This window comes from Lutra lutra, chromosome 1 (assembly GCF_902655055.1).
Source record: "Lutra lutra chromosome 1, mLutLut1.2, whole genome shotgun sequence".
Taxonomy (NCBI): Eukaryota; Metazoa; Chordata; class Mammalia; order Carnivora; family Mustelidae; genus Lutra; species Lutra lutra.
In genome coordinates this window covers 95,146,704-95,173,864 of record NC_062278.1, presented here as the reverse complement: position 1 = coordinate 95,173,864, position 27,161 = coordinate 95,146,704, and the positions used below count along the sequence as shown (strand labels likewise).

Below are 27,161 nucleotides of genomic sequence, written 5' to 3'. Positions count from 1 at the left end.
GGTAACTGTAATTGACAGCTGAAATTTCAAATGTATTGACGCATCCGATGCATATGCCCAAGTGGTTTTTAATGACCCGTATCTCACATAATAAAATAGGGCAAAGTTAAAAACCAAGTTTGCTTTAGATTTGTATCTGCCACCATCTGTTGGTTCCCGGATCCTGGGTTACGTCATTCTTATTTTTACATTAAACATTACCAGTAATAAAAACAAAGGAAAGGGGGAAATAAAAACTCATGCAGGGAAATTCTGATTTCACACAGGCTTGACAGAGTCTTTTTCTTCTCAGTAATCCTAGAAACAGAAAACAACAGGAAGATGTCTTTCTGAGACAGGCCCCCTTCAACTTGACCATGAGTCAAACACAGAAGAAGAATTCCTCAAATGGAGAAACTAAACCCCGGACCTCATTTGTCAACAAATTCCTCAGGGGCTCAAAATTCATGTCCTCCAAACCTGAAAGCAGAAAAGAGAGCAATGACCTTGAAACAACTGATTTCCAACCCTGCAACGAGGCACAGAAAACAGCCACCTTAGATACTGGTAAACTTCTGACTGCTCTTATTTCTTTATTTTTTAGAATAATGCTTTCCCCTAAAGAGATTGTGTGGGTTAAACTAAAACTAATCTGAGTCTCTATTCTAAGCGTTTACTACGTGACTTAAATGCTTTAAATACTTTGCTAATTTGACTTTTAAATGATCAAAAATAACACTATGGGAAGGTATAGAGAAAATACCTTGTTTCCTTTCATTCTAACACAACTGATTCTTTCTTCAAGATTCTTTTCAGTCTTTTGTTCATATGCATGCATTTATGGCCAATCAGGCAGTCAACAAACCTGGAGTCACTACCTTTTGTATGACAGCTACTGTTTTGTTACAAATGCGGCCACGGCCACGAGAAACAGGACCTTGAGTACACAAAGAAACAAATGCACACAATTTCAGTGTGATAAGTGACCAGAAGAAAAATAGGGCAGGCTAAGGAGACAGAAGGATGGATGGGGTCCTATTCTAGATGGGATTGTGTGGAAAGAGTCTCTGATTTGGTGGCATTTGAGCAGAGGTCTGGATAAAGTAAGCCAAGGAGAATGGAGGAATAAAGCCAGTCACGTGGACGTCAATGGCAATAGGTTCCCAGGCAAAGGGAACCGTAAATGCAAAGGCCCAAGGTGGGACTGGGTCTGGCATGCTTGAGATTGAGCCCAAGGTCAGGGGTGCCGAAGCAAGAGGAGTGACGAAGCAAGAGGAGTGACGAGAGAGGACAGGAGTAGGAGGACAGTCATGGAGGGGCGTGGGGGCCAGAGCAGGTAGTTTTGTACTTATAATAGCTTACAAATCCCTCTTGAGCTTACATGGAGCTGTACTACTTCTGCAACATATGATTATATTGCTTAACCCTAGCATGGCAGACATGCATAAAAGGATGTTCATATACCACCTTTAACAGCTATTCCACGCATATGCCATAACTACTTAAGCTCCTTTTTTGTCCTTCAGTGACTATTTTTGTCTTTCCCTCTTGCTTGTTCCTGGCTTCATTGTATTTCAGCCTTTTTTTTTTTTTTAAGATTTTATTTGACAGAGACAGAGATCACAAGTAGGCAGAGAAGCAGGCAGAGAGAGAGGAGGAAGCAGGCTCCCCACTGAGCAGAGAGCCTGATGCGGGGCTTGATCCCAGGATCCTGAGATCATGACCTGAGCCGAAGGCAGAGGCTTAACCCACTGAGCACCCAGGTGCTCTTCAGCCTTTTTTAAAAATATAAATTCTTAGAACAGAGATTACAGATTCAAGGGTTATGAAAATAAATAGTGCCAAATCTCTCCCTAAAGCAATATGTCATACACAATACCATTGGCATATTATTAGATTAAATGTATTTTTTAAACATCTTAAACTTCTTATGCAAACATACACAGCAGTAGAGAGAATAGTCTAAAAGGAGTCTCAAAGGAGTCCCCATGATCACTTCCCCCCATCAATGATCAACCCATGGCCAATCTTGTTTCATTTATACCTACCTTTAATTCTGTCCAGTTATTTGCATCAAATACCAAAAATAATATCATTTTATGTGAAAGTCAATTAAGTATATTTAAATATATTTTGGAAATAGGAAGTTAAAGTCTACTTAAAAAAAAAAAAAAGGACAACCTGTATCAGAAAATTGTTGATACTTGTTCTAAAGTAGGAAACAAAGCTTCGGGAACGTTGGTCATGAATGCCACAACCATGATGAAATTGACCGTGCAAGGCCAGGCATTGGTTATCCTGGCTGTGCAACACTGGCCACTCAACCTTGCATGGCTTCTCCATTTCCATTTCTCCCAAAATTCAGTGGCTCCTGGAGTCATGTCAATTCTGCCCTCAAATGGCTCTGAGAACTGGTTCCTCCTCTCTATTGCTGTTCTGGCTTTCACTGTTTTTTGCCCAAACTGCTGGGACAGCTTCCTAACTAGTTTCCCTATTTCTGGTCCAGCTCTCTGGCCAGCTTGTCCTCCACCCTGCCACGGCTTGCTCTCTCTGAATCTCTGCTTCAAATCTTTCCCCAAGTCTCCCTTGCCTTGAAGAGAGTCTACACTCCCAAGCACAGTCTTCAGGGTGTTTATGATCAAATGGACCTCTCTTCGTGTCCTCTGCCTTCCCCCAACCTCATGTTCATCCTTTACTCCTGACATTGAGATTCACTTGCAGTTTCCTGAACTGGCCATACATATTCTTTCAAAGGGGTTCCCTGGGCTTATAAAGACCTTCCCTTGTGTCACCATGCTCCTTCTGCACCCCTCCTCCACTTATCCCTCCCTCATGTCCACCCACCTGGCTGACTCTCCCTCACCCTTAAGGTGTAATTCATGTATCCCTTCCTCTGGAAAGCTTGCCAAGACCTGTCCATGGGACCTGAGGTACTTATTGTCATACCATGTGTTCCCAGGTACCCTCCGCGCGCCTCCACCATTGCATGTCTCCTCTGTATGGAGGGCATGGCTTTCGTGTTTGTCTCTTCCATTAGACAGGTAGCTCCTTAAAAACAAGAACTTGTTATCTTGGTTCCCTGTACAGTGCCACCCATGTTACAAATGTGTAATCATGTTTTATGAAACCACTGGGATTCTTGGTTGTTTATAAGCAAGAAACCAACCCTTACAGATGTAGGTCGGAAAGAACTTAATGTGAAGATACTGCTTAGCTCACAGGATTACGTGGAGAAGGCAAAAGCTTGGTTCAGCAGTAAAACAGCCAAGAAAAGGCCCTGAATCACTCCACAGAACTGCTCACATGTGACAACTTTGTCCTCTTCATGGCACATCAGTCATCCTACCTCAGCCAATGGGGAGCAGTTCTGACTCAACTGTTTTATGTCTTGAGCTGCGACATATGCTATCCTTTAAGGAAGTGGTTTTATGTATTAAAAAAATGATATATATGGTCTGCAAGGACGTGTCCAAGGACCTCACAAACTGGTACTGGTATTTATACTTGGGAGTTTGATAAAGATTTATCGTGTTGACTTATTTTGGTCATTAAGGAGTTTGAAGCTAATATTCATTCATTCATTCAATTATCTGTGCACTCAACAACTATTAATAGAATACCTCTCACATAACAGGCACTGCAGAGTCCCATCTCCCTGGGAGGCCCCAGTAAATGAGAAGTAAACCAGGTAGGAATTATAGTCTCTCTTTCCAGATGAGTAAACCGAGGCTCAGAGAAGTTCAGTGACTTGCTCACCTGAGGGACCCATGATTTGAACCAGGTCTTCCATTCATGCTGTCTTAGACTTGCCAGTCACATCCAGGATTACAGAGTGCCCAAGTAGGATGCGTTATGAGAAAAGATTCCTGAAACTGTCAATTGGTAGGTCACTGCTGGTGACCTTTGAGAAACAATTTGTTGGGATAGTTGATTGTGGTCACCAGAATAGAGGGTTAATTGGCAAATGGGGTGACGTGGGACCAGCAAGCCCAGACCACCCTTTCCAAACATTTGACAGTAATCATTTCCTAATGATGGACCAAACAGTAGCTTGAGAAAACAGAAGCTTTGGTGAAGCTGGAACTTGAGCATGATTGTAGGTTGAGCCTATGGAGATAAAAAGCGCAAAAACAGAAGGGAGAAAGCATCAGATAGCACACACAGATTTTTTTAACATAGAAACTCTAACACAAACATACATATAATGCTCTTTGGAGCAGACCGTTCTGGGTTCAAATTCTGACTTGCTACTTACTAAGTGACAGGCTCTCTGTGTCTCAGGTTCCAAACCTATGAAATAGTGTGATTGTGACTCCTTGCATGAAGTTTACACAAAACAACCTGTACCCATTGGCACATAAATGTTAGTCCCCCACCCACCACTCTCTTCTGCTCCACCCCAAATTAGAATTGCCAGATAGAATACACGCAATATTTGGGACATACCTTTACTAAGCAATGATTCCTTGTTTACTTGAAGTTTAAATTTTATTGGAAAGGCTGTTTCTGTTTTTCCTAAATCTGGCAACCCTACCCAAAATAAAATGTGATCTATCCAATCAACGCACGATGCTTGTGGAAGGCCAGAGTGAAGACGCAAAATGGTGGATGGTGCTGCCTCCTACTGGCAGAATGTGGTAACACCAACCATCCTGCAAAGATGAACGCCGTATAGGTGTTCTCTTAAAAACAGCCAGCCAGTGGTGATAGTGGACATCCCTGCCGTGTTCCTGACCTTAGAGGAAAAGCTCTCAGTTTTTCCCCGTTGAAAATGATATTTGCTGTGGGTTTTTCATAGATGGCTTTGATGATATTGAGGTATGTGCCCTCTATCCCTACACTGTGAAGAGTTTTGATCAAGAAAGGATGCTGTACTTTGTCAAATGCTTTTTCAGCATCTATTGAAAGTATCATATGGTTCTTATTCTTTCTTTTATTAATGTATTGTATCATATTGATTGATTTGCGGATGTTGAACCAACCTTGCACCCAGGAATAAATCTCACTTGGTCATGGTGAATAATCCTTTTAATATACTGTCTGATCCTATTGGCTAGTTATTTTTGTGAGAATTTTTGCATCTGCGTTCATCAAGGATATTGGTTTGCAATTCTCCTTTTTTGATGAGGTCTTTGTGTGGGTTTGGGATCAAGGTAATGCTGGCCTCATAAAATGAGTTTGGAATTTTTCCTTCCATTTCTATTTTTTGGAATTGTTTCAGGGGAATAGGTATTAATTCTTCTTTAAACGTTTGGTAGAATTCCCCTGGGAAGCCGTCTGGCCCTGGACTCTTGTTTGTTGGGAGATCTTTGATGACTGCTTCAATCTGCTTCCTGGTTATGGGTCTGTTCAGGTTTTCTTTCTTTCTTTTTTTTTTTTTTTTAAGATTTTATTTATTTATTTGACAGACAGAGATCACAAGTAGGCAGAGAGGCAGGCAGAGAGAGAGGAGGAAGCAGGCTCCCTGCCGAGCAGAGAGCCCTATGTGGAGCTCCATTCCAGGAAGCTGGGATCATGACCTGAGCTGAAGGCAGAGGTTTTAACTCACTGAGCCACCCAGGCAACCCCTGTTCTGGTTTTCTATCATAGTATTGGAAGTCCTAGCCTCAGCAATCAGACAACAAAAAGAAGTAAAAAGCATCCAAGTTGGCAAAGAAGAAGTCAAATTCTCACTCTTTGGAGATGATATGAAACTTTATGTGGAAAACCCAAAACTCCACTCCAAAACTGCTAGAACTCATATAGGAATTCAGTAAAGTGTCAGGATATAAAATCAATGCACAGAAATCAGTTGCATTTCTATGCACCAACAGCAAGACAGAAGAAAGAGAAATTAAGGAGTCGATCGCATTTACAATTGCACCCCAAACCACAAGATACCTAGAAATAAACTTAACCAAAGAGGCAAAGAATCTATACTCAGGAAACTATAAAGTACTCACGAAAGAAATTGAGAGAGACACAAAGAAATGGAAAATCATTCCATGCTCATGGATTAGAAGAAAAATATTGAGAAAATGTCTATGCTACCTAAAGCAATCTACACATTTAACACAATCCCTATCAAAATACCACCAACTTTTTTCAAAGAAATGGAACAAATAATCCTAAAATTTGTATGGAACCGGAAAAGACCCCAAATAGCCAGAGGAATGTTGAAAAAGAAAACCAAAGTTGGCAGCATCATGATTCCAGACTTCAAGCTCTATTACAAAGCTGTAATAATCAAGACAGCATGGTATTGGCACAAAAACTGACACATAGAACAATGGAACAGAACAGAGAGCCCAAAAGTGGACCCTCAACTCTATGGCCAACTTATCTTCGACAAAGCAGGAAAGAATGTCCAGTGGAAGAAAGACAGTCTCTTCAGCAAATGGTGTTGGGAAAATTGGATAGCCACATGCAGAAGAATGAAACTGGACCATTTCCTTATACCACACACAAAATAGACTCAAAATAGATGAAAGACCTCAATGTGAGAAAGGAATCCATCAAAATCCTTGAGAAGAACACAGACAGTGACCTCTTCGACCTCAGCCGCAGCAACTTCTTCCTAGAAACATCGTCAAAGCCAAGGGAAGCAAGGGCAAAAATGAACTATTGGGACTTCATCAAGATCAAAAGCTTTTGCACAGCAAAAGAAACAGTCAACAAAACCAAAAGACAACTGACAGAATGGGAGAAGATATTTACAAATGACATATCAGATAAAAGGCTAGCATCCAAAAATCTATAAAAAACTTACCAAACTCAACACCCAAAGAACAAATAATCCAGTTAAGAAAAGGGCAGAAGACATGAACAGACCTTTCTGTAAGGAAGACATCCAAATGGCCAACAGACACATGAAAAAGTGCTCAACGTCACTCAGCATCAGGGAAATACAAATCAGAACCGCAGTGAGATACCACCTCACAGCAGCCAAAATGGCTAAAATTAATAAGTCAGGAAACGACAGATGTTGGCGAGGATGCAGAGAAAGGGGAACCTTCCTACGCTGTTGGTGGGAATGCAAGCTGGTGCAGCCACTCTGGAAAACAGCATGGAGGTTCCTTAAAAAGTTGAAAATAGAGCTACCCTATGACCCAGGAATCACACTACTGGGTATTTACCCTAAAGATACAAATGTAGTGATCTGAAGGGGCACATGCACCCAAATGTTTATAATAGCAATGTCCACAATAGCCAGACTATGGAAAGAACCTAGATGTCCATCAACAGACGAATGGATAAAGAAGATGTGGCATATATGTACACAATGGAATACTATGCAACCATCAAAAGAAATGAAATCTTGCCATTTGCAACGATGTGGGTGGAACTAGAGGGTATCAGGCTAAGCAAAATAAGTCAGAGAAAGATAATTATCATATGATCTCCCTGATATGAGGAATTTGAGAGGCAGGGCAAGGGGTCTGGGGGATAAGGAGGGAAAAAATGAAACATGGGATTGGGAGGGAGATGGGATTGGGAGGGAGACAAACCATAAGAAACTCTTAATCTCACAAAACATATATAGGGTTGTTGGAGGGTGGAGGGGGGATAGAGTGGCTGGATGATGGATGTTGGGGAGGGTATGTACTATGGTGAGTGCTGTGAATTGTGTAAGCCTGATGATTCATAGACCTGTACCCCTGAAGCAAATAATACCTTATATGTTAATAAAAATAAATAAAACTAAAATTCAAGTTGCCTTTAAAAAAAAAAAAAAAGCCAGCCAGTGAATGAGGGACATCGGGGAGGGTATGTACTATGGTGAGTGCTGTAAGTTATGTAAGACTGGTGATTCACAGACCTGTACCCCTGAAACAAATAATATATTATGTGTTAATAAAAAATCATAGCCAGCCAGCAAACACACTGCAGAGGAGAAGTAGAGTTTGTGTTCCTCTCCTAATATTTAAGTCTAGGCTGATTACTACTGAAATCCTACTATTAATTTTCTCTGGTACCAATACATTTCTCTTCAGCTATGTGGTTTTATACTTCATAAAGGTTAGAAGAGTATCACTGCATATTTGGAACTTACACTTTCATTGTGGATTCCAGTATACTCTTTTTATGTTTTAAAATTTACATTTTCATCTACAAAACCTCCTTAAAGTCACTGTCAGTACCTGCATATTTGTTTTTCCTTACAAAAGTATGATGTGTTCTATATGTATCTTAAATGCTGACACATACTGGGACATAATAGGTGTTCAATGAAACTAAAGCTTTTCTTAGCTTAATGTTCGCATTAGCCCAGCATTAGTACAGAGGAACTTAATAAGGGGGCCACATAAGTCATCTCTCACAGCAAGAAGGACAAATGAGGCTTTCTGGGTGTATTCTCTGGCAGGGGTGGAGAAAAGCTCTTCCAGCCACTCTGCCCTCTGGATCTGTCAATTGAATGGTCTAGGAGCCGCGTTTCATTGGCTCCCGTAGCCAATGAAGCTCCAGGCCAGTGAGGGCAGGTGACTGCAATGCTTCCCTTTCCTCACCTGTTTGGTCAAATACCTGTATTCCCCACCTAGCGAGCACCCGGCTGCGCGTCCCTCAGCAGCATTTAGCTTAAAGGCTGTGCTGACAAGTTCGCCGCTTCGTCCAGGAAGACAACCATGTCTACATAATGACAAGCCCTTGTCAGGCCGTGAAGGAAAAGCCCCTGAGTCCTCAGTTTTCTTGCCGGAAGAGGGTCACTGCAGTGATCCGTGTCCAGCACCTGGAGGCAGGACAGTGGTGAAGTTCTCTCTCCGCTAAGTGCTCCCCTTCTGGGCGGAGGTTTGCTCAGGACTGTTGTTAGTCGGTTGACTTGTCTTATTGCCATCACTGTGCCTCTTTACTACGGTCTCACTCACGGCACGTTCTTCTTTATTCTCACCATGTAGCTCAGCCTCTCACTTCAGAAACGGAATGGGGACCCAACATGGAGGAAAAGGAGCAGTTCCTGCAGAAGCTGGGCAGAACGGCCGTGGACAAGTGTCTAGATCTGAACAACTGCAGGCTGACGTCGGCCGACTTGAGGGAAGCGGGTCTGTAGCATCCGGCGCGCAGGGAGGGCCACGGGAGCCCTTGGGTTGTCATGGGCGGGCAAAACACGCTCATTACTCACCTGGCAACCCCGGGTCTCAGGGTGGCCCCAGACAACTCGGGAATAGCAGCTGCACCACTATTTTTTTTTTTTTAACAAGTTAATTGATCCTTCCTCAAGCTTCAAAGATTTGAGCCAAGCGTAGGAGGAAGGTTCTTTGTCTGTTAGTTCTCCCTCACATTTCACCTCCCCTACTGATGGCTCCTTACTCCCTGAAAAACGTTTGTCTTGCCCACAGCATGAGATATAAACTCGTGCAACCCGTCCGTGAAGCCTGAGCCCTGCTGGATGCCTAAAGGAGTGTTGTGCTCAGTTATCTGTGGGGCGAGAGAGGAACCGCCAGCAGTCATTGCTCTCAACCTACATGCTTAGCAGCGTAAGCAGCACATGCCACACGGAAGCAGCTGTCTGGTTGAGACGGTGCCCCTCCCCATACAACTATGACCACCTTTCTTTTCCCTTTTTCTCAGAGACCTTAAGTCCAGCCTTCCCTCAAACTAGTTGTGTCTCCCAGCACAGAGGTATCAAAAGAACTGGATCATGAGTGAGGGGTCCTTGACCATTTTAACGGAAATCCATGCCATTACATTTTGGACATTCTCTTCAGCGAGAACCTACCCATGTCTGTGTTTCCAGACGCCCATGTGTCAGAATCACTCGCAGAGTTTGTGTTCACTTGACTTCAACCCAGACCACTAACCTGGAGTCTCAGAGAGCGGGCCCCAGCAATCTTGTTTTTAATTTTTTTTTCCTTCTTCGTGTGTTCAGTAGACTTCTCTGCTCGATAAAGTTAGGATTTTGGTAAACAAGTTGAAATTGAAGGCTAGTAGAAAAACAAAAGCAAAAGCAAATTTCACTCCTAAGCCCGGCCTCAGAATATTGTGGACGCTGCTGTGCCTAAAACTGTAAGAGCTCGGCTTGCTACTTCTGACTGCTGCCCTGAACCTTCAAGATAGGTATTTAAAAGCAAATACTCGAAGATTCTTTGCCCGCTCCAGGTTGGCATTTCTACTCTTGAGTCTTGTTGCTTCAGGACATAAAGATGGCCTTAGCGAATCTTTATCATAGACAGTAAGGTCACTGTTAATGGGCAATGGCAGATACTCAGAGAAGGTTCTGGTCAGGCTTTGTGCCTGTCGAAACCTCCACATGTTGGTCTATTTAAATACAATGGGAGCTTTCTAAGGTGGATACCCAGGCAATCATGATCTAAAAGAAGGGGTAACATGTACCCCCAATCTCGGCAATCCTGGCCAACAGAGCAGTCCTCCAGCTTTCAGCCTGAGGATCCGATAGGATGAAGGGGTGAGGAATTGTTTTTGCAAAATAAAGGACTAGTATACATATCACAGTGGCAGTGGTAGTAACAGTAGAATTACCATTTCTGCTACAATAAAGGAGCTCCTATGAAATCTTATGAAGATACCACTACATTTTTGGAGCGCATTTATTTGGCAGAAATAGGAAATATCCTAGGAAATAGGAAATACAAAAGTCATTCCTCCCAATTGCATGGCTGAGGGACCCCTGCTTTGCTGAAAAGCCAGTATGGCCACCGCTCCTACGTGCAGTTACGTATGCAAATCTGTATATCCTCTTGTTCATTTCCAGTTGCTTTGCTGCCTCTTCTCCCAGACTTGGAAAAACTGGATATTTCCTGGAATGATTCTGTAGGTGGAAACCTCCATTCAGTCACACAGCACCTGCATCTCCTCAGCAAGTTAAAAATCCTGAGGCTGGGAAGTTGCAGACTTACCACGGATGATGTGCAAGCCCTGGGTATGGTCAATGTTTCACTGGAAGCGGCTCTGAAGTGTCAAGGGCAAACTCCCTGGGTCACCCCCGCCCCCCAGGTGCTTGTGAATGAGAGCGCCTGGATGATGGAATGCCATGCAAAACTTCTAAAAAGCTATGCAGCCTGTACCTACTAGCACTGTGGTAAGCCCCAGGACAGAGTAGGGAACAAGGCTGGCCAGAAAGACACCTGCTCTCATGGAATTTAAATGGAGATAGTTTGTCAAATTTGCTTACTCTCAGTCTGCTAATTGTCTGTAAAATTGACGAGTTGGGGTAGATAATGATTATTTTCCGATCCCAAAATAATCTCTTCTATTTTTCCATTCCCATCTTGTTTTTTTTAAAGATTTTATTTATTTATTTGACAGAGAGAGTGAGCAGAGGCAGATAGAGTGGCAGGCAGAGGCAGAGGGAGAAGCAGGCTCCCTGCTGAGCAAGGAGCCCGATGTGGGACTCAATCCCAGGAGGCTGGGATCACGACCTGAGCCGAAGGCAGCTGCTTAACCAACTGAGCCACCCAGGCGTCCCTCCATTCCCATCTTAAAAAAATGGATCAAAACAAGATTTTTAAACTAAAAGCAATGGTTTAAATAGAACTAGGACCTCAATTAAGTTAATTTATATACTGAACACAGAATGTAGGATAAAATTTGTCATGCTATTAACCCAACTCTTTATATAATCCTTGCTGGTTTCAGATGCCATTCAGATTTTTAAATATTCTTTTGGTCTGAAGTTTCTTATTTCAGTGACATATTTTGATCATTTACATCTCTGCAAAGATCTCTGTAAAAACAACACAGTTCATGTCAAATGTCCTCTCTCTAATCCCTTTGTAGAAAATCAGGGTCAGTTGACGTCCCCTGGCCCACCCTTCCTGTAGCTGAGGAGAAACACCACATAAATGACCAAGTGTTAGTTCACATTCTAGCCCCCCCCCCCCCCGTCTAGTCTTATAACCATGGACAATTATTTAAACTTCCTAAGCCTCAGCTTTCTTTCTTTCTTTTTTTTTTTTTAAAGATTTTATTTATTTGACAGACAGAGATCACAAGTAGGCAGAGAGGCAGGCAGAGAGAGAGGAGGAGGAAGCAGGCTTCCTGCTGAGCAGAGAGCCTGATGCAGGGCTCCATCCCAGGACCCCGGGATCATGACCTGAGCCAAAGACAGAGGCTTTAATGCACTGAGCCACCCAGGCACCCCAAGCCTCATCTTTCTTATCTCTGAAATGGGTTGGATATCTACCTCAAAAAACTATTGTGAGGATTAAATAATTTCTGTGAAGCACTTACTATGTGCCTGGTGCATAGTACAGGCTCAGTAATGGAGAGGTTCTCCTTTCAGTACTCCCTCATTCGAAATTAACTTTCAGTGGTTTGATGTCATGAGTTGAGCCCCACTGGTTAGCAGCTGATTATTATGTAGCAGACTGCAAATTTAACTCATTGCTACTCAGGGGTGAAAAGAAAATGTAGTTTCTCTATTTTCTGTGATTCATCTAAATTTTGTTCATGGTCTTCCAATCTTAAGAAATGGGGAAATGGGAATTTCTGCCCTGGAACTCATTCCAAACTTACCTGGTTCAGGAGAGAGCCTACATCCTTGTTGCCATGATGTTTTATAACCCATTCCCTCTCCCAGACTCCTCCTCCTCTCTGGAAGGGCTTCTGCCTCTTCTCCCCTCAGAAGGGACCTTCCTTAGTATTGATGGCAGGTGGGATACAGGGAGAATAAACGGTTTAATGAAAAGAGACCATAAATCAGGGGGCACACCAATGTTATTATACCTGTTACAATTGCTGAATGTAGGATGGTCGATGATGGCTCCCCCGTACCACATGCACAGCAGACATGGCTGATCAGTCGTGCACTCTCTGTCCCTGATGCTGAGGAGGGTTTCCGGGTATAGAAAGCCACCCCAGCTGACTGGCAATGGCAGACAAAATGGCACCTGGGCTGAGAGAACATGCATTTTAACATGAGGCTCCTGGACTCCCAAAACCTCAGTCCACACAAAGAATGGCCAGCGGCAGAAGTCCAAGGCCAGTAGTGGACCGTGGAGGAGAGGATTCTAGACACAGAGGACTTTCCATTACTCTTAATCATTCAGTGTTGAGATTGACTCTGCACATCGAGGAAGTGCATTTTCCATGTGTGTGCCTCTCTGCCCTGTTCTACCCAGGACAGTGGAAGTCATTCCTAAGGCTGCTTTCCCTGGTCACTTCCCTGCTCTCCTCCAGCCTCCATTCCAGCCCTTAGATGCTTTCCACCCTTTTCTCACTGCACCCTCCTCCACTCTCCAGGCCTGCATGGCTGTTACGAGCTGCTAGCATCTTGTGCTTTATTACTGGTTCTCTCTAGGGCTCAGCTCAGTTGTATATTCTTGATGTCTAAGTGAGCTTTGCCCCCGCGGTGGCAGGTGCCCTGCTTGGCCTCTCCTCATCCTCTGTCCCAGGTTCCCAGTGATGCTGACCCCAGACAAGGTGGATGAGAGAAAGCAGTTGGATTAGTACACGTATTTACTACCACAAAACCAACTCCACGAAACCACCCTACTGACAGGTGGGGTTTTCTGGATAATGATTTTTTTTTAAAGATTTTTTATTTATTTGACAGACAGGTCACAAGTAGGCAGAGAGGCAGGCAGAGAGAGAGAGGAGGAGGAGGCAGGCTCCCTGCTGAGCAGAGAGCCCGATGTGAGGCTCGATCCCAGGACCCTGGGATCATGACCTGAGCCGAAGGCAGAGGCTTTAACCACTGAGCCACCCAGGCGCCCCTGGATAATGATTTTTGTACAGAGTCACGGCTTCTGAACCTTGGAGGGACTAGAATTGCTGAGCCTCTAAATACAGGGGCTCAGCCTGCTGGGACCAGGCAAGAACTGGGTCTACTCTGTTCTTTGGCACCTGACCAGTCCCTGGCTCAGCCATTATCATTCCATAAATAACACTTGTGCTGATTTTGAGGCCGACTCCCTGCTTTGCAGATTAGCAATCGACCCAATCTTTGGGCTGTTTTGTAACAGGAGAAGCACTCGGGGGCATAACTGACCTGCAGGAGCTGAACTTGTCCTGGAACAGTGAAGTGGGGGGGCACTTGCCTCTGACCCTCCGGAAGTTCCAAGAAGGGAGCAAGATACAAATGCTTGAGCTTGTGGATTGTGACCTCACATCTGAAGATGGGGCATTTGTGGGTAAGTGGAATTTGGAAGGGTCCTTCCCAGAAAATAAATGTGAAGATGCCCACGAGCAGGCAGCCTGAGGGTCAAAGGGTCAAAGTTGGCTGTGCTTTATCTCTCCCTGAATTGGAAGAGGGGCTCACTGTACCCCCGGGATCACATGAGGCCGCCCTCCCGCTCCTGCCCCAACAGTCACACCCTGCGTTTTTATTGAGTTGCTCTTCTCATTTGGATTCACTTCCCTCTAGGTCAGTTGCTACCCATGATGCAAAATCTCGAAGTCCTTGACCTTTCCCTTAACAGAAATATCGGTGCCAGTCTGAACAGTATTGCTCAGGGATTAAGAAGTACCTCAAATCTGAAAGTACTGAAGTTACACTCATGTGGGCTATCACAAGAGAGTGTCAAACTGCTGGGTGAGTTAGCAATGATTGGGATTTTTCTGTACATATGTAATTTTAGTTTATATTTAATTTTTTTTAGCTGTTAGGAAAATCAACTAAATATACACAGTGGTTATGTTGGGGCAGGAGATTATAGGTAATTTATATCTTCTTTTATTCTTTTCTAACTCTTTTACAATAAGCATATACTTTCATGAGTCTAAAGATAACCTCTTAAAATGACTGACTCTGAAAAGGCCAGGATATTCTGGGTTTGTGATATACACTGGGCAAAAGAAAAGTTATGTGCTAAGAAAGCTCTCCATTTTTCTCTTACTTTTGAAAATGTCAACATTATTTTATGCTCCGTAGTAGGAAGGAATTGGTACTGATAAAAAGAAAGCTTCACTGGCATCTGTAGGGAGAACATGACATAAAATTTTGTGTTCCCCTTCGACTTACAGAGCCTATAATATCCTTTTCACTGGCAGTTTGAGTAAGTCTAGAATTCTGTGAAATGCCAATGCGCCAGTGGAGGAGGACAAGAACGAGCCATTGCAGGGTTCCACTGAAGCCATTGGCAGTCAACGCAGATCACGGGGTGTTGGTTGGGGGGTGAGGGGTGTTTGAAGCCACTGTCAAGTCCAGAGAGGGCCAGATGGTAGGAAGTCTAAAGTTCTTCCCTCATCTTGTCTTTTCTCAACACGGTGTATTTTCACCATCTCCCTTCTACACACCTGCCCCCTTGCCTGCCCTATACCTGTCTTCCACCTTCTAGCTTGTCAGAATGGGACTTTTGATTTTCTCTTTTAGATGCTGCTTTTAGGTACTTGGGTGGACTGAAGAAATTAGACCTTTCCTGCAACAGGGAACTGGGGGGAGGTTTTGAAGACTCATCAGCTCCGCTGGCCACGTTGGAGCATCTAGAAGTTTTGGATCTTCACCAGTGCTCACTCACGGCCAATGACGTGGCATCGCTGAGTAAGTGTGAACAATAGAGTCAAGGAAGGACTTTTGGAACCTCAGTCTATGTTTGGAACTTGGCAAATTTGAGGTGTCCCCTTAAACTTACTTAAACTTACCAAAAGCATCAAATCATAAAAGTTCTTTGAATGCCCCAATATTTTATTTGCCATATATTATGTGCTCAGTAAATATGAGTGAATCTAAATTCCTCCTATACACATTTGTAAATTATGGATGTGGCACTTGGTGGAGAAAATTTTGAATATATGTTACTATTTAGAAATGACTCTGTTAGTTACAAAGTTTGTTTCAACAGGGATGTAGAGAGAAGGCCCAAAAAAGGGCACTGCAGCTTTCTGACTAACAAGTGAAGTTAAGCCCCTTGGATACAATGAAATTACACAAGAATTTAGGGTGGTGCATCACGGGTATACATTATAACTTTAGGTGCCTACACTGACTTTCCACTGTAGACATAATCCTGTAATTATAACACGTAATATATAAATGCAGTTTCCCATAACAAACAGTGCCAAGCGCAGCCTTGCCATTAAGGAGTTTATTCCATCTGTGGCCACAGTAAACTTCCAAAGCACCTCCAGGATCTCATCACCAAGGTCTACCATCTAGACCTTGACCGGGCTGGTTCAGGCCACTGTCATCTTGTGCCCAGACTACTGTGAGTCCAAGTGGTCTCCCTTTTCCTCCTCTGTCGTTCTGACTTTGTTGCCTAGCCTTCCCCTCCTCAATTCTACCCCAGCCACTTTTCTGTGCTGACCTCCTGTCCTGGGGCCTTTGTCTTTGCTCTTTCTCCAGATCACGGCCCCTCCTGTGTTGGGAGCCCCTTCTGTGTCTCTCCTTCATTAGGTAGAGAGGGCTGGCACAGAGTTGGCACCAGGAAATTCTTGTTGAATATGATTGAATGAATGAATCAATTAAAAACAAGAATAAGGGCACCTGGGTGGCTCAGTTGGTTGAGCGACTGCCTTCAGCTCAGGTCACGGTCCTGGAGTCCTGGGATCGAGTCCTGCATTGGGCTCCCTCCTCAGCGGGGGCTCTGCTTCTCCCCCTGACCTTCCCCCTCTCATTCTCTCATTCTCTCTCACTCCCTCAAATAAATAAATTAAATCTTTTTAAAAAAAGCATTTTTAAAAAACAAGAATAAAAAGAATTTTTTAGCTTTCTTTAGTACAATTTGGGAAGGAAAAGACTAAAACAGGTTCTTAGGTCTAACATCTATATTTTAGACTTGCTAAATTACATTTGGGGCTCATGCCTCAATTTGGAAAATGGAGAAAAGTTCAAGGCTTTCATAAAGATTTTTTTTTAAAGATTTTATTTATTTATTTGACAGACAGAGATCACAAGTAGGCAGAGAGGCAGGCAGAGAGAGAGAGAGGAAGGGAGGCTCCCTGCTGAGCAGAGAGCCCGATGCGGGGCTCGATCCCAGGACCCTGAGACCATGACCTGAGCCGAAGGCAGAGGCTTAACCACTGAGCCACCCAGGTGCCCCAAGATATTTTTTTAAAGATTTTATTTATTAGGGGGCACCTGGGTGCTCAGTGGTTTAGAGCCTCTGCCTTCGGCTCAGGTCATGGTCTCAGGGTCCTGGGATCGAGCCCCGCATCGGGCTCCCTGCTCAGCGGGGAGCCTGCTTCCCTTCCTCTCTCTCTGCCTGCCTCTCTGCCTACTTGTGATCTTTCTCTGTCAAATAAATAAAATCTTTTAAAAAAATTTTTAAAATTAAAAAAAAGATTTTATTTGTTTATTTGATAGACAGCGATCACAAGTACGCAGAGAGCCAGGCAGAGAGAGAGGAAGGGAAGCAGGCTCCCCGCTGAGCAGGGAGCCCAATGCGGGGCTCGATCCCAGGACCCTGAGATCATGACCTGAGCTAAAGGCAGAGGTGTGGGAGGCCACAATAAGGCTTGAGATGAGGACCAAACCAGGCCCTGACTTGTGCCTCCTTTAAAGTCCGAATAACCTAACAAAAGGTTTAGGATGGGAAAAGTTGAATAGCACTGAGAAAGGGTCTGTGCTATGTGTGTGTGCCACATGCTTGCTAAACAAATGAGAACAATTCGGTTGGGGTCATAAGTTCATGGCTGGTCCTTGCTGCCCTAGTACAGCCCATAAATTACTTTCAGGTTTGCTCTATCAATATAGAACAATTGTACTGGCATCAGCCATTTAGCGTCACAAGGTCTGCTTATAGTTAATTGGGAACTCGTGGTTGTTTAACTAGACACAGATGTATTGCTTCTCCTATTGTAATATCACTATATATATGGCCTTAATGCTTTGAATAAACTTAGCACTGTTGGACATCCTCCTCAGTGCTCCTCCTGCCCCCATCTCTCTGCTTCTCGAGTTCTTTTCTTCATCCTCTTACCCTCCTGTTCCTGGTCGATTTGTTGTGCCGGCCGTGACACAGAGGCTTTAACCCACTGAGCCACCCAGGTGCCCCTTTTATAAAGATTTTAAAGGAACAAAACAAATCTGTTTCTGAGCTCCAGGTGGGGCATATGGGGTATCACCATCCCCTTTCCTTCTGAGCATCATACCTGGAGGAGATACCCCTGAATTATCAACAGCCAGATTCCAAAGAATGAATTTTCCTTGTTACAGCCAAAAGAAATGAATATCACCTCTGGTCATCTTACTCAGAAGAAGGTTCCAGGGCTAGAGGGGCCTCAGTTGTTACCGCTGCTTTTACCAAACTCACCGCCACCAGCACAGGTGAATGGCCCTGGAAAGCTAATGATTATAGAAGAACTGTAGCAAATTGCATTGTTCTCCTACTGTCTAATTTGAAAGAGATGGAAATGAAAATACATTCATGAAGATACATTTATATCTTCGGAGGTTAAATAACTCACCATTCTTTTATCTGATCATTCTAGATACTCCAAAGAAATGGAATTACAGGTCATTTAGCCAACAACTTTTGATTCAAATCGTCTAGTTGTATGAGGCACTGTGCCATGGGCTAAGGGAAATTCACAGTCCGGGAGCCTCTATCTGGTAGGGACAGGAATCAACCGCCCACACGGTGAAGAGGAAGATACTGTGACATCTGTTGGGATCCCACCTGCCTGCCTGCCTTTCCTTCCTATCCTCCTTCCCTTCTTCCACAAATGTCTGTGCCTCCAGTGTTCTAGATTCTTCCACACATTCTGGGGAGGAAGCGGGCCCTACAGACAAGCTCATCTTCACTGAGGGGGGACAGAAAAACACATAAGCAAAAATGAATAGGGTGACATAACAGTGACCAAGGGCTTCTGTGGCTTAGGGGGCCCTGGAAGGCTCTGTGGAGGTGAGGCAGCCCCACAGAGATCCCAACATACTGACAGGTACCGAGTCATCTTATCTTCCCAGTGACCCTGTGAAGTTCTGTTGTCGTTATTACTATGGCGGTAACTGAGGCTCAGAGAAGTTAAGTAACTTTCCTAAAATCACACAGTTCTTTAGCCGCAGAGGCAGGATTAGAACCCAGTTCTGTCTCTAAGGTCTTTGCTCCTAACGTCTAGCCTGGCGAGAGCCCTGCACACTGGGGAGTGTGGCTGGTGTGCGTAAGCGAGGGAGACTGTGGGACTGTGGGACCCAAATATCCAGCAGACTCTTTGTGAGATGGTGCCTAAAACATGTCACTGCTGACATTTCCACAGCCCAGGTAATCCCTTTACTCTCCAGTCTTCAAGAGTTGGATTTATCTGCCAACAAGAAGATGGGCAGCTCTTCTGAAAACCTCCTCAGCCGGCTCCGATTTTTACCAGCACTGAAGTCCTTACTCATCAACAGCTGTGCTCTGGAGAGTGAGACGTTTACTGCCCTGGGTAAGAGAATTCCCCAGATCCCTGCAAGTATGTGCAGTAACGCATGAGAACACATATTCCCTACATAGGACTCTCATGGCAAGCCTCTGCCAGAGGCAAGGCTGTGAATTAATAATTTGTCTTCTTTTCAGGAAATGTGTTCTCTTAAAAGTGGCTTTCTGAAGGCCAGATGAATGATTCTGGCTGATTCGCAAATTTAACATTTTCAAAATCTAAAATGTACGTAGCCAACTCTGGAGGTCCATATCCATGGTAACTTGGGATTTCACCAAGGTGCCAATATAAACTGGATTGCTGGGAGTCTGATGGGGAAAGTGAGGCAATTCCTGGTGTGTGAGTCTAATTGATGGCCCAGCACTCACTTTCCAACAGAATTCGTTGCCCTCTCTAGGAATCTGGGCCTGCTTAAAGGTCATAAATACTGTCCAGCCTAGATCAAGGGTCTACGGAATCTGGAATGTCTGCCTCTTCGGGGGCAAGAACATTGTCTGCAGGATAGAGGGAGATACTTTTTTAAGATTTTATTTATTTATTTGACACAGAGAGAGACCGTGAGAAAGAGGGAACACAAGCACGGGGAGTGGGAGAGGGAGAAGCTGGCTTCCCACAGAGCAGGGATCCCGATGTGAGGCTCGATCCCAGGACCCTGGGATCATGACCCAAACTGAAGGTAGACGCTTAACGACTGAGCCACCCAGGCACCCCTAGAGGGAGATACTTTGAGGCAAAGTCACTTGGCATCATTCTGCAGAATCCGCCACCCAGGCAGAGCACTTTGGGCACACATTGCTGGATGGGGGTCCCCAACGCCACCTTTAGGTTCAGTGATTCACTAGGAGGACTCACAGGTCTCAGCCTAGAGTTGGATTCACTGTTGGGATTTATTAAAACAGAAGGATACAAGGCAAAATTGGCAAAGGGAGAGGCATGTGGCACAAAGAGGAAACCAAGTACAAGCTTCCAAGAGCCCTCCATCTGTGGAGTCACACAGGACACGCTTCCTTCGCCCACTGGCTTCTGACAACACATGTGAAGTGATGCCTTCCAGGGAAGCTCACCTAAACCTTCCATCCGGGGCTTTTACTGGGGGGGTGACCATGCAGGCTCCCTCTACTGGCACATATCGGAATTCCAGAGCACAGAAGGAAAGCTGGTGTTCAGCATAAGTCATAGAATTTGCAGACACACAGGGGAGGCGCAGCGAGCCACTCTTATAAGGTAAGGAAGGAGTGGAACACATCCAACTACAAGTGCCCACACGCCGGCCAGCCTTGCCAGGAAGTCTTTAGGGGGTGGCAGCCTCAGGCCTGGCAGGTTAACTCTTGCTCTGCACATACACACAGACTAGAGAGCTTACACTGCGGTGCTTCCTGGACAAGGAGGAAAACAGAGTCCTTCTCTCTGGCCCCCAAGGGTTCTATGTCTGTTGACATTTCTAGAAAAATGAATTGTACCATGGACTAGACAGAAGTTACAATTAATGAAATAAACATATTCTAGTAAGAAAATAAGCTATTTATTAATGTCTGTTAACAGAAATGAATGCATGTAATTCACCCCAAATTCTAAGACCTCTACGTTTAGGTCACGCTTGCGGCCTTTCAGCCCAGTACTTTGTTCGGCCCACATAGATTTGGTTCTTGCTGTGAACTGTGCCCACCCCTCCTAGCATCGCTCATCTCCTTGTCCCCATGTCTGGATGGGCAAAATAGCAGATCTGGAGTTCTTAACCTGGGTCAGAGAGTCAGTCTAGAGTTGTGCCTGGGGGAGGGGGCTGTGAACTCCTGAAAATTGATTGCAATTATTTTGTGGGGGGATATGTGGTACATTTTCTGGCTTCAAATCACCTGGGATTAGGCTGCCTAAAGACAAATTCTGGCTCTAGCTCTTGTGACCTGAGATAGTTAACATCTCTGTGTTTCAGTCTCCTTGTCTGTAAAATGTGAAATGGAATAATAGTACATACTTCATGGGGTTGTAAGAATTAAATGTGTTGGGACACCTGGATGGCTCCGTCAGTTAAGTGGCTGCCTTTGGCTCAGGTCATGATCCTAGGGTCCTAGGATCAAGTCCTGCATCAGGCCCCTAACCCAGCAGGGAGCCTGCTTCTCCCTCTGCCTGCTATTCCCCCTGCTTGTGCTCTCTCTCTCTCTCACTCTCTGTTAAATAAATAAATAAAAATATTTTTAAGAAAAATTAAATATGTTGATACATGTAAAGTCCTTGGAAAGGTGCCTGGCATATTGTAAATGCTCAGTGAATGTTAGTTGTTAATATTATTATGGGGAGAGAAACTATAAATTTCATTTACAAAGTAAATTAGATCTTACCACTACCCAATTTAAAAAGACACAATGGCAGCCCACAGTACCTCGGTTAAAATCCACATCCTTCACGGGGTCTAAGAGTCCCAGGTGATCTGGCCCTAGTACCTCGGGCCACTGGCCAGTCTCCCCCTTGCTCCCTGAACCAATCTCAGCTGGTTTCTTTCGGTTCCTTCCTGTCATTGAACTCTCCCTTGTCTCCAGGCCTTCCTGTTCTCAGGATGGAATGTCCCCCACCCCCACTGGCCTCCTTCTCTTTCCTGGGGAGCTCTGACTTCAGGTTTCAGCATAAAGGCTCCCTGTTAAGATACCATCTCTTACCTAAATGAGGAGCCTCTGTATGTTTTTGGCTTAGGTCATGATCTCAGGGTCATGAGATCAAGCCCTGTGTCAGGCTCCATGCCGGCATGGAGCCTGCTTAAGATTCTCTCTCTCCCTTGCCCTCTGCCCCTCCCCTCCTTACATTCTCATGTTCTCTCCACCTGGCTTCCAAAAAAAAGAAGTCAAGTAAACATATAATTCTCCACAACCCTTTTAGAAGAAAAAGTTCCATTTCTTATTGATAGATCTCTGTACCGTGCAGGTGGGAGGGATTTTCTTATTAGATATCATAAAAGGACATATACTTGCCCCTTGGATGCCTGTTATTCTTTAGAAAGAAGAGTGGAATTAAAGTATAATTAACTATATCTTAGGAATAGTTGTTTGGGTTAATTTCAACATTAGGGGCAGCTGAGAATTAAGCAGAACCGTTTCAACCTCATTTTAAAATCTCTCCCAAATCCACTAGTTCTCTTCCTCATCTCTGAAACTGCAGGAAGGTCGACACAAACACATTTGGGTGCTTCAGAGTCCGGAGGAGGCTTAGCCCCATTTCTGAACTTCTGCTGCGACTGAACACAAGAATATGTAAAACAAGAATGTGCTCTGGAAACCTCAACTAGCTGTTCAAATCCTCTGCTGCTTTCTCCTTCCTAGATGGGAACTAAAGGAGAAAAATCCCAGTTGATAGTGAATTCCACTTAATCAAGTCTTACTTTTCTAAATTTCCAACATTTCTCCCAAATAAAAATAGACAGCATAAGTTGTGGTCATGAATTTCGGGCAGAAGACAACAGTTCCTGTAACTTTATCTCAGTTATGTTACTATGCTGCCCCAGGTTCCTCAGTTGCAGAGAAGGAAGCCTAAAGGATTGCTGTTCTGTTATCAATTTTAGCTGAAGCCTCTGCTTACCTCCACGCTCTGGAAATATTCGACCTCTCTTGGAATAAATGTATTGGTGGCAACCTGAAGCTGCTTCTGGAAACACTGAAGTTCTTAGCGTCCCTTCGCGTGCTGAGACTGAGCAGCTGTGGCCTGGTGACGGAGGACGTGGCTCTCCTGGGTTGGTATCCACTGGTCCCATGGCAGTCCTGGCCCTCAGAGCCCAGTGCACCTGCATTGCAGGGGAAGGGTGGCAGGGAACCGGGCCAGGCCTGTGGTGGACCCTCTTTGCCCCTTCCCTTCTTTCTCTTGGACATCTGCTTAGGAGAGAGCTGGTGGGAACCAACAAGGGCAATTCCCAAGCCAGGAAGACAGAGGAGGGCGTTTCACAAAGGGACAGATGGGCATAGACATGGCGGTGGGGCGTTCCAGCTTCTGCTCCCTGCCTTCCCTGCACAGGGAGGGGAAGGACTGTCCTGGTCTCTTACTCAAACTTCAGTTCCCTCCAGTCTGCCTTCACAAAGTTTGCCCCATCCACGTGGTACCTGCACTGTTACTTAAATTTTCCTTTATACTGAGTCTTTAACCTAAATGCTTTTATTTGAACAGGAAACTCATCATCACCATAATTGAAATATGGGAATCACCTCTCATAGACATTAGTACACTGTTGCCAGCTGAAGGCTTTGAATAGAGGTTCATCCTCTCTCTGTTAGAAAAAGGGGAAGAGAGGTCTTTAAGAGCATCAGTCTGACGCTTTCTCCATGTCAATTTAGAAAGATGGAAAGAGAGTTGAATAAGGAATAAGTTTTGCACTGCAGGATTCCAGGGTATATAATATAATACCTTTCCCAAATCTCCCCTAAAATCGCCTCTGTGATGTCCACTTCCCATTGGGAAATAATGAATTGGAGAGTACATCTGTGTCTCTCCTCTACCCTTGTGCCCACATCCCCAGGACCACGCAGCCATCCGCCCCCAATCTCTTAAGTGATGAGCACCTCTCCAAAATTTTTTTTGTGAATAACAAGTTTTACTATATCTGGTTAGCCATGGCCACTTTTATATTGCTTGGATTATTTTAACAAATGTTCTTTAAGAAATACTTAATCACTTGTAGCTTTTTTTCTTTTATAAATAATAACAGTTTCTCGAGTAAACTATAAAAATATTTCCATAACTTAAACAATCCTATTACCCAGATTTTTAAAATATCTAATAAGTATGAAATAGTGAAATATAATAATTAGGATACTTGCGTGATTGGAAAATTCAAACAATATAAGTAAGTTAAAACGATGCCTGTGATTTGGTTTAAAGTACAGTAATATGATCATCTCAAAAATCATATAGTCATCTCAGGACATGCAAAAAAAAAGCATCTGACAAGAGTCAATATCCATGTGATAAAAACTCCCAGAAAAGTGGGATTGGAGGGAATATACCTCAATATGATAAAAGTCATTTATGTCAATCCTACGGCTAACATCATACTCAATGGTGAAAAATGGAGAGTTTTTCTCTTAAGTCAGGAACAAGAAAAGGATGTTCACTCTCGCCACTTTTATTCATCATGGTACTGGAGTCCCAGCCACAGCAGTCAGGAAATAAAAGGCATCCAAATTGGTAAGGAGAAGTAAAGCTTTCACTATGATGCATGATGACATAAAACTACATCTAGAAAACCCTACAGGCTCCACCAAAAACTATTAGAACTGCTAAATGAACTCAGTAAAGCTATAGGATACAAAGTCAATTTGCAGAATTCTGTTGCATTTCTGTACCATAATAATAAAGCAGCAGAAAGAGAAATTTGCGAAAACAACCCATTTACAATTGTACCCAAAATAATAAAATACCAAGGAGTAACTTAACCAAGGAGGAGAAAGACCCGTGCTCTGAAAACTATAGGAGGCTGATCAAAGAAATTGAAGATGACATAAACAAATGAAAAGATACTCCATGCTCATGGGCTGGGAGAACAAATATTGTTAAATGTCCATACTATCCAAAGCAATCTACAGATTTAATGTAACCCCTATCAAAATATCAACAGCATTTTTCACAAAACTAGAATAATCCTAAAATTTGTTTAGAATTAAGATCCCAAGTCGCCAAAACAATCATGAAGAAGAACACAACTGGAGTATCACAATCCCAGATTTCAAGCTATACTACAGAGTTGTAGTAATCTAAACAGTATGGTCCTGGCACAGAAACAGACAGACACATATATCAATGGAACAGAGCAAAGACCCAGGGCGGAAAAAAAAATCTTTGCTTATGTGGTCAAGTAATCTGCAACAAAGGAGACAAGAATATACAATGGGGAAAAGACAGTTTCTCGATAACTGGTGCTGGGAAAACCGAACAGCTACATGCAGAAAAATGAAACTGGACCACTCTCTAACACCACACACAAAAGCTCAGAATGGATTAGAGGCCTAAATGTGAGACCAGCAACCATAAAACTCATGGAAGAAAACATAGGCAGTGATCTTTTTGACACTGGCCTTCACAACATTTTTCTAGATATGTCTCCTCAGGCAAGGAAAACCAAAGCAAAATTAAACTCTTGGGACTACACAAAATGAAAAGCTTTTGCGCAATGAAGGAAGACACCAAAAAACATGAAAAGGCAACTTACTGAATGGGAGAAAGTATTTGCAAGTGATAGATTCAGTAAGGCATTAATGTCCAAAATATTTAAAGACTTCAAACAATTCAAAACCAAAAAACCCCAAATAATCCAATTTAAAGATGCACAGAGGAACCGGAGAGACATTTTTCTGAAGACGACATGCAGATGGCCAACCAGACACAGGAAAAGACGCTCGGCATCACTAATCATCAGGGGAATGCAAATCAGAACCACAATGAGGGAGGACCTGGCTGGCTCAGTAAGTACAGTGACTCTTGATCTTAGGGCTGCATGTTTGAGCACCACATTGTGCATAGAGAATACTAAAAAATAAAATCTTAAAAACCACAACAATATGAAGTATCACCTTACACCCGTCAGAATGGCTAAAACCAAAAAGACAAGAAATAGCAAGTCTTGGAGAGGATGTGGAGGAAAAGGAACCTGCCTGCACAGTTGGTGGAAATGTAAATTGGTGCAGCCACCCTGGAAAACCATACGGAGGTTCCTCAAAAAATTAAAAATAGAAATAGCACATGATCCAGTAATCCTACCACTGGGTTCTTACGAAGAGAAAACAAAAACACTAATTTGAAAAGATATACACCCCCCATGTTTATACCAGCATTAATTATAATATCTAAGATATGGAAGCAACCTAAGTGTCCACAGATGGATGAATGGGTAGAAAAGAGTGGTGCACACACACACACACACACACACACGAGAATATTACTCAACCATAAAAAAGAATGAGATCTGTTTTTTAAGATACATACATCTTATTTATTTATTTTTAAAGTAAGTTTTATGCCCAACATGGGGCTTGAACTCATGACCCAACAATGGGATCAATGACTCAACAATCTTGAACTTCTGCAGAGTCTTATGCTCTACAGACTGAGCCAGCCAGGTGCCCCAAGAATGAGATCCTCCATTTGCGAGAACATGGTTGGACCTAGAGGGTATAATCCTAAGTGAAATAAGTCAGAGAAAGACAAATATATGGTTTCCTTAATATGCAGAATCTAAAATGCAAAACAAATGACAAAAAGCAGACTCTTAAATGCAGAGAACAAACTTATCATTAGTTACCAGAGGAGGTGGAAAATGGGTGAAATAGATCAAGATAACCAAGTGGTATAAAAACTTAATAAATAAGTCATGCAGATGAGAAGTATAGCAAAGGGAATGCAGTCAATAATACTATAGGGTAAATAAGAAAAATAAAATACAGTCATATGTCAGAGATATTGTGGGTTTGGTTCAACACTACCATAATAGAGCAAATAATGCAAAAAGTCAAGTCGAGTACATTTTCTGGTTTCCCAATACATACAAAGTTATGTGTACACTATACTGTGGTCTATTAAGCATGCAATACATTATGTCTAAAAAAAAATGCACCTTAGTTAAAAAATACTTTATTGTGGGGTATCTGGGTGGCTCAGTCTGTTCAGTATCTGACTCATGATTTCAGCTCAGGTGATGATCTCAGTGTTGTGAGATCGAGCCCCACTGGGCATGGAGCCTGCCTAGGATTGTCTCCCTCCCTTTCCCTCTGACCCTACTCCCCCTAAAAAAATACTTGTTTGCTTAAAAGAGCTAACCATCACCTGAGCTTTCAGCAAATCCTACCACAGATCACCGTGGAAATTAGGGAAAAAATTCAAATATCGTGAGAATTACAAAATGTGACACAAAGACACAGAGTGAGCAAATGCTATTGGAAAAATGGTGCTTGACACAGAGTTGACCCAAACCTTCAATTTGTTAA

At 43.4% G+C, this 27,161-nt stretch overlaps 1 protein-coding gene across 6 annotated transcripts in view; it reads left to right on the top strand.

Annotated features, from left to right (window-relative positions):
• The first annotated feature begins 285 nt into the window (after window positions 1–285).
• The window catches only part of LRRC31 (leucine rich repeat containing 31), a 29,471-nt gene continuing 2,595 nt past the window's right edge, over window positions 286–27,161 (top strand). The window contains exons 1-9 of one of the 6 annotated variants that reach the window (XM_047730151.1): window positions 286–546; window positions 8,853–8,996; window positions 10,667–10,834; window positions 13,878–14,045; window positions 14,279–14,446; window positions 15,227–15,394; window positions 19,048–19,215; window positions 22,757–22,924; window positions 23,353–23,862. In XM_047730151.1, the coding sequence (XP_047586107.1) occupies window positions 357–546; window positions 8,853–8,996; window positions 10,667–10,834; window positions 13,878–14,045; window positions 14,279–14,446; window positions 15,227–15,394; window positions 19,048–19,215; window positions 22,757–22,924; window positions 23,353–23,372 (1,362 nt within the window). In that variant the 5' untranslated portion in view covers window positions 286–356 and the 3' untranslated portion in view covers window positions 23,373–23,862. Of the gene's footprint in view, window positions 547–8,852; window positions 8,997–10,666; window positions 10,835–13,877; window positions 14,046–14,278; window positions 14,447–15,226; window positions 15,395–19,047; window positions 19,216–22,756; window positions 23,868–27,161 lie in introns of those variants that run through there. The other 5 variants (XM_047730126.1, XM_047730116.1, XM_047730145.1 and 2 more) reach the window with 5 other exon arrangements.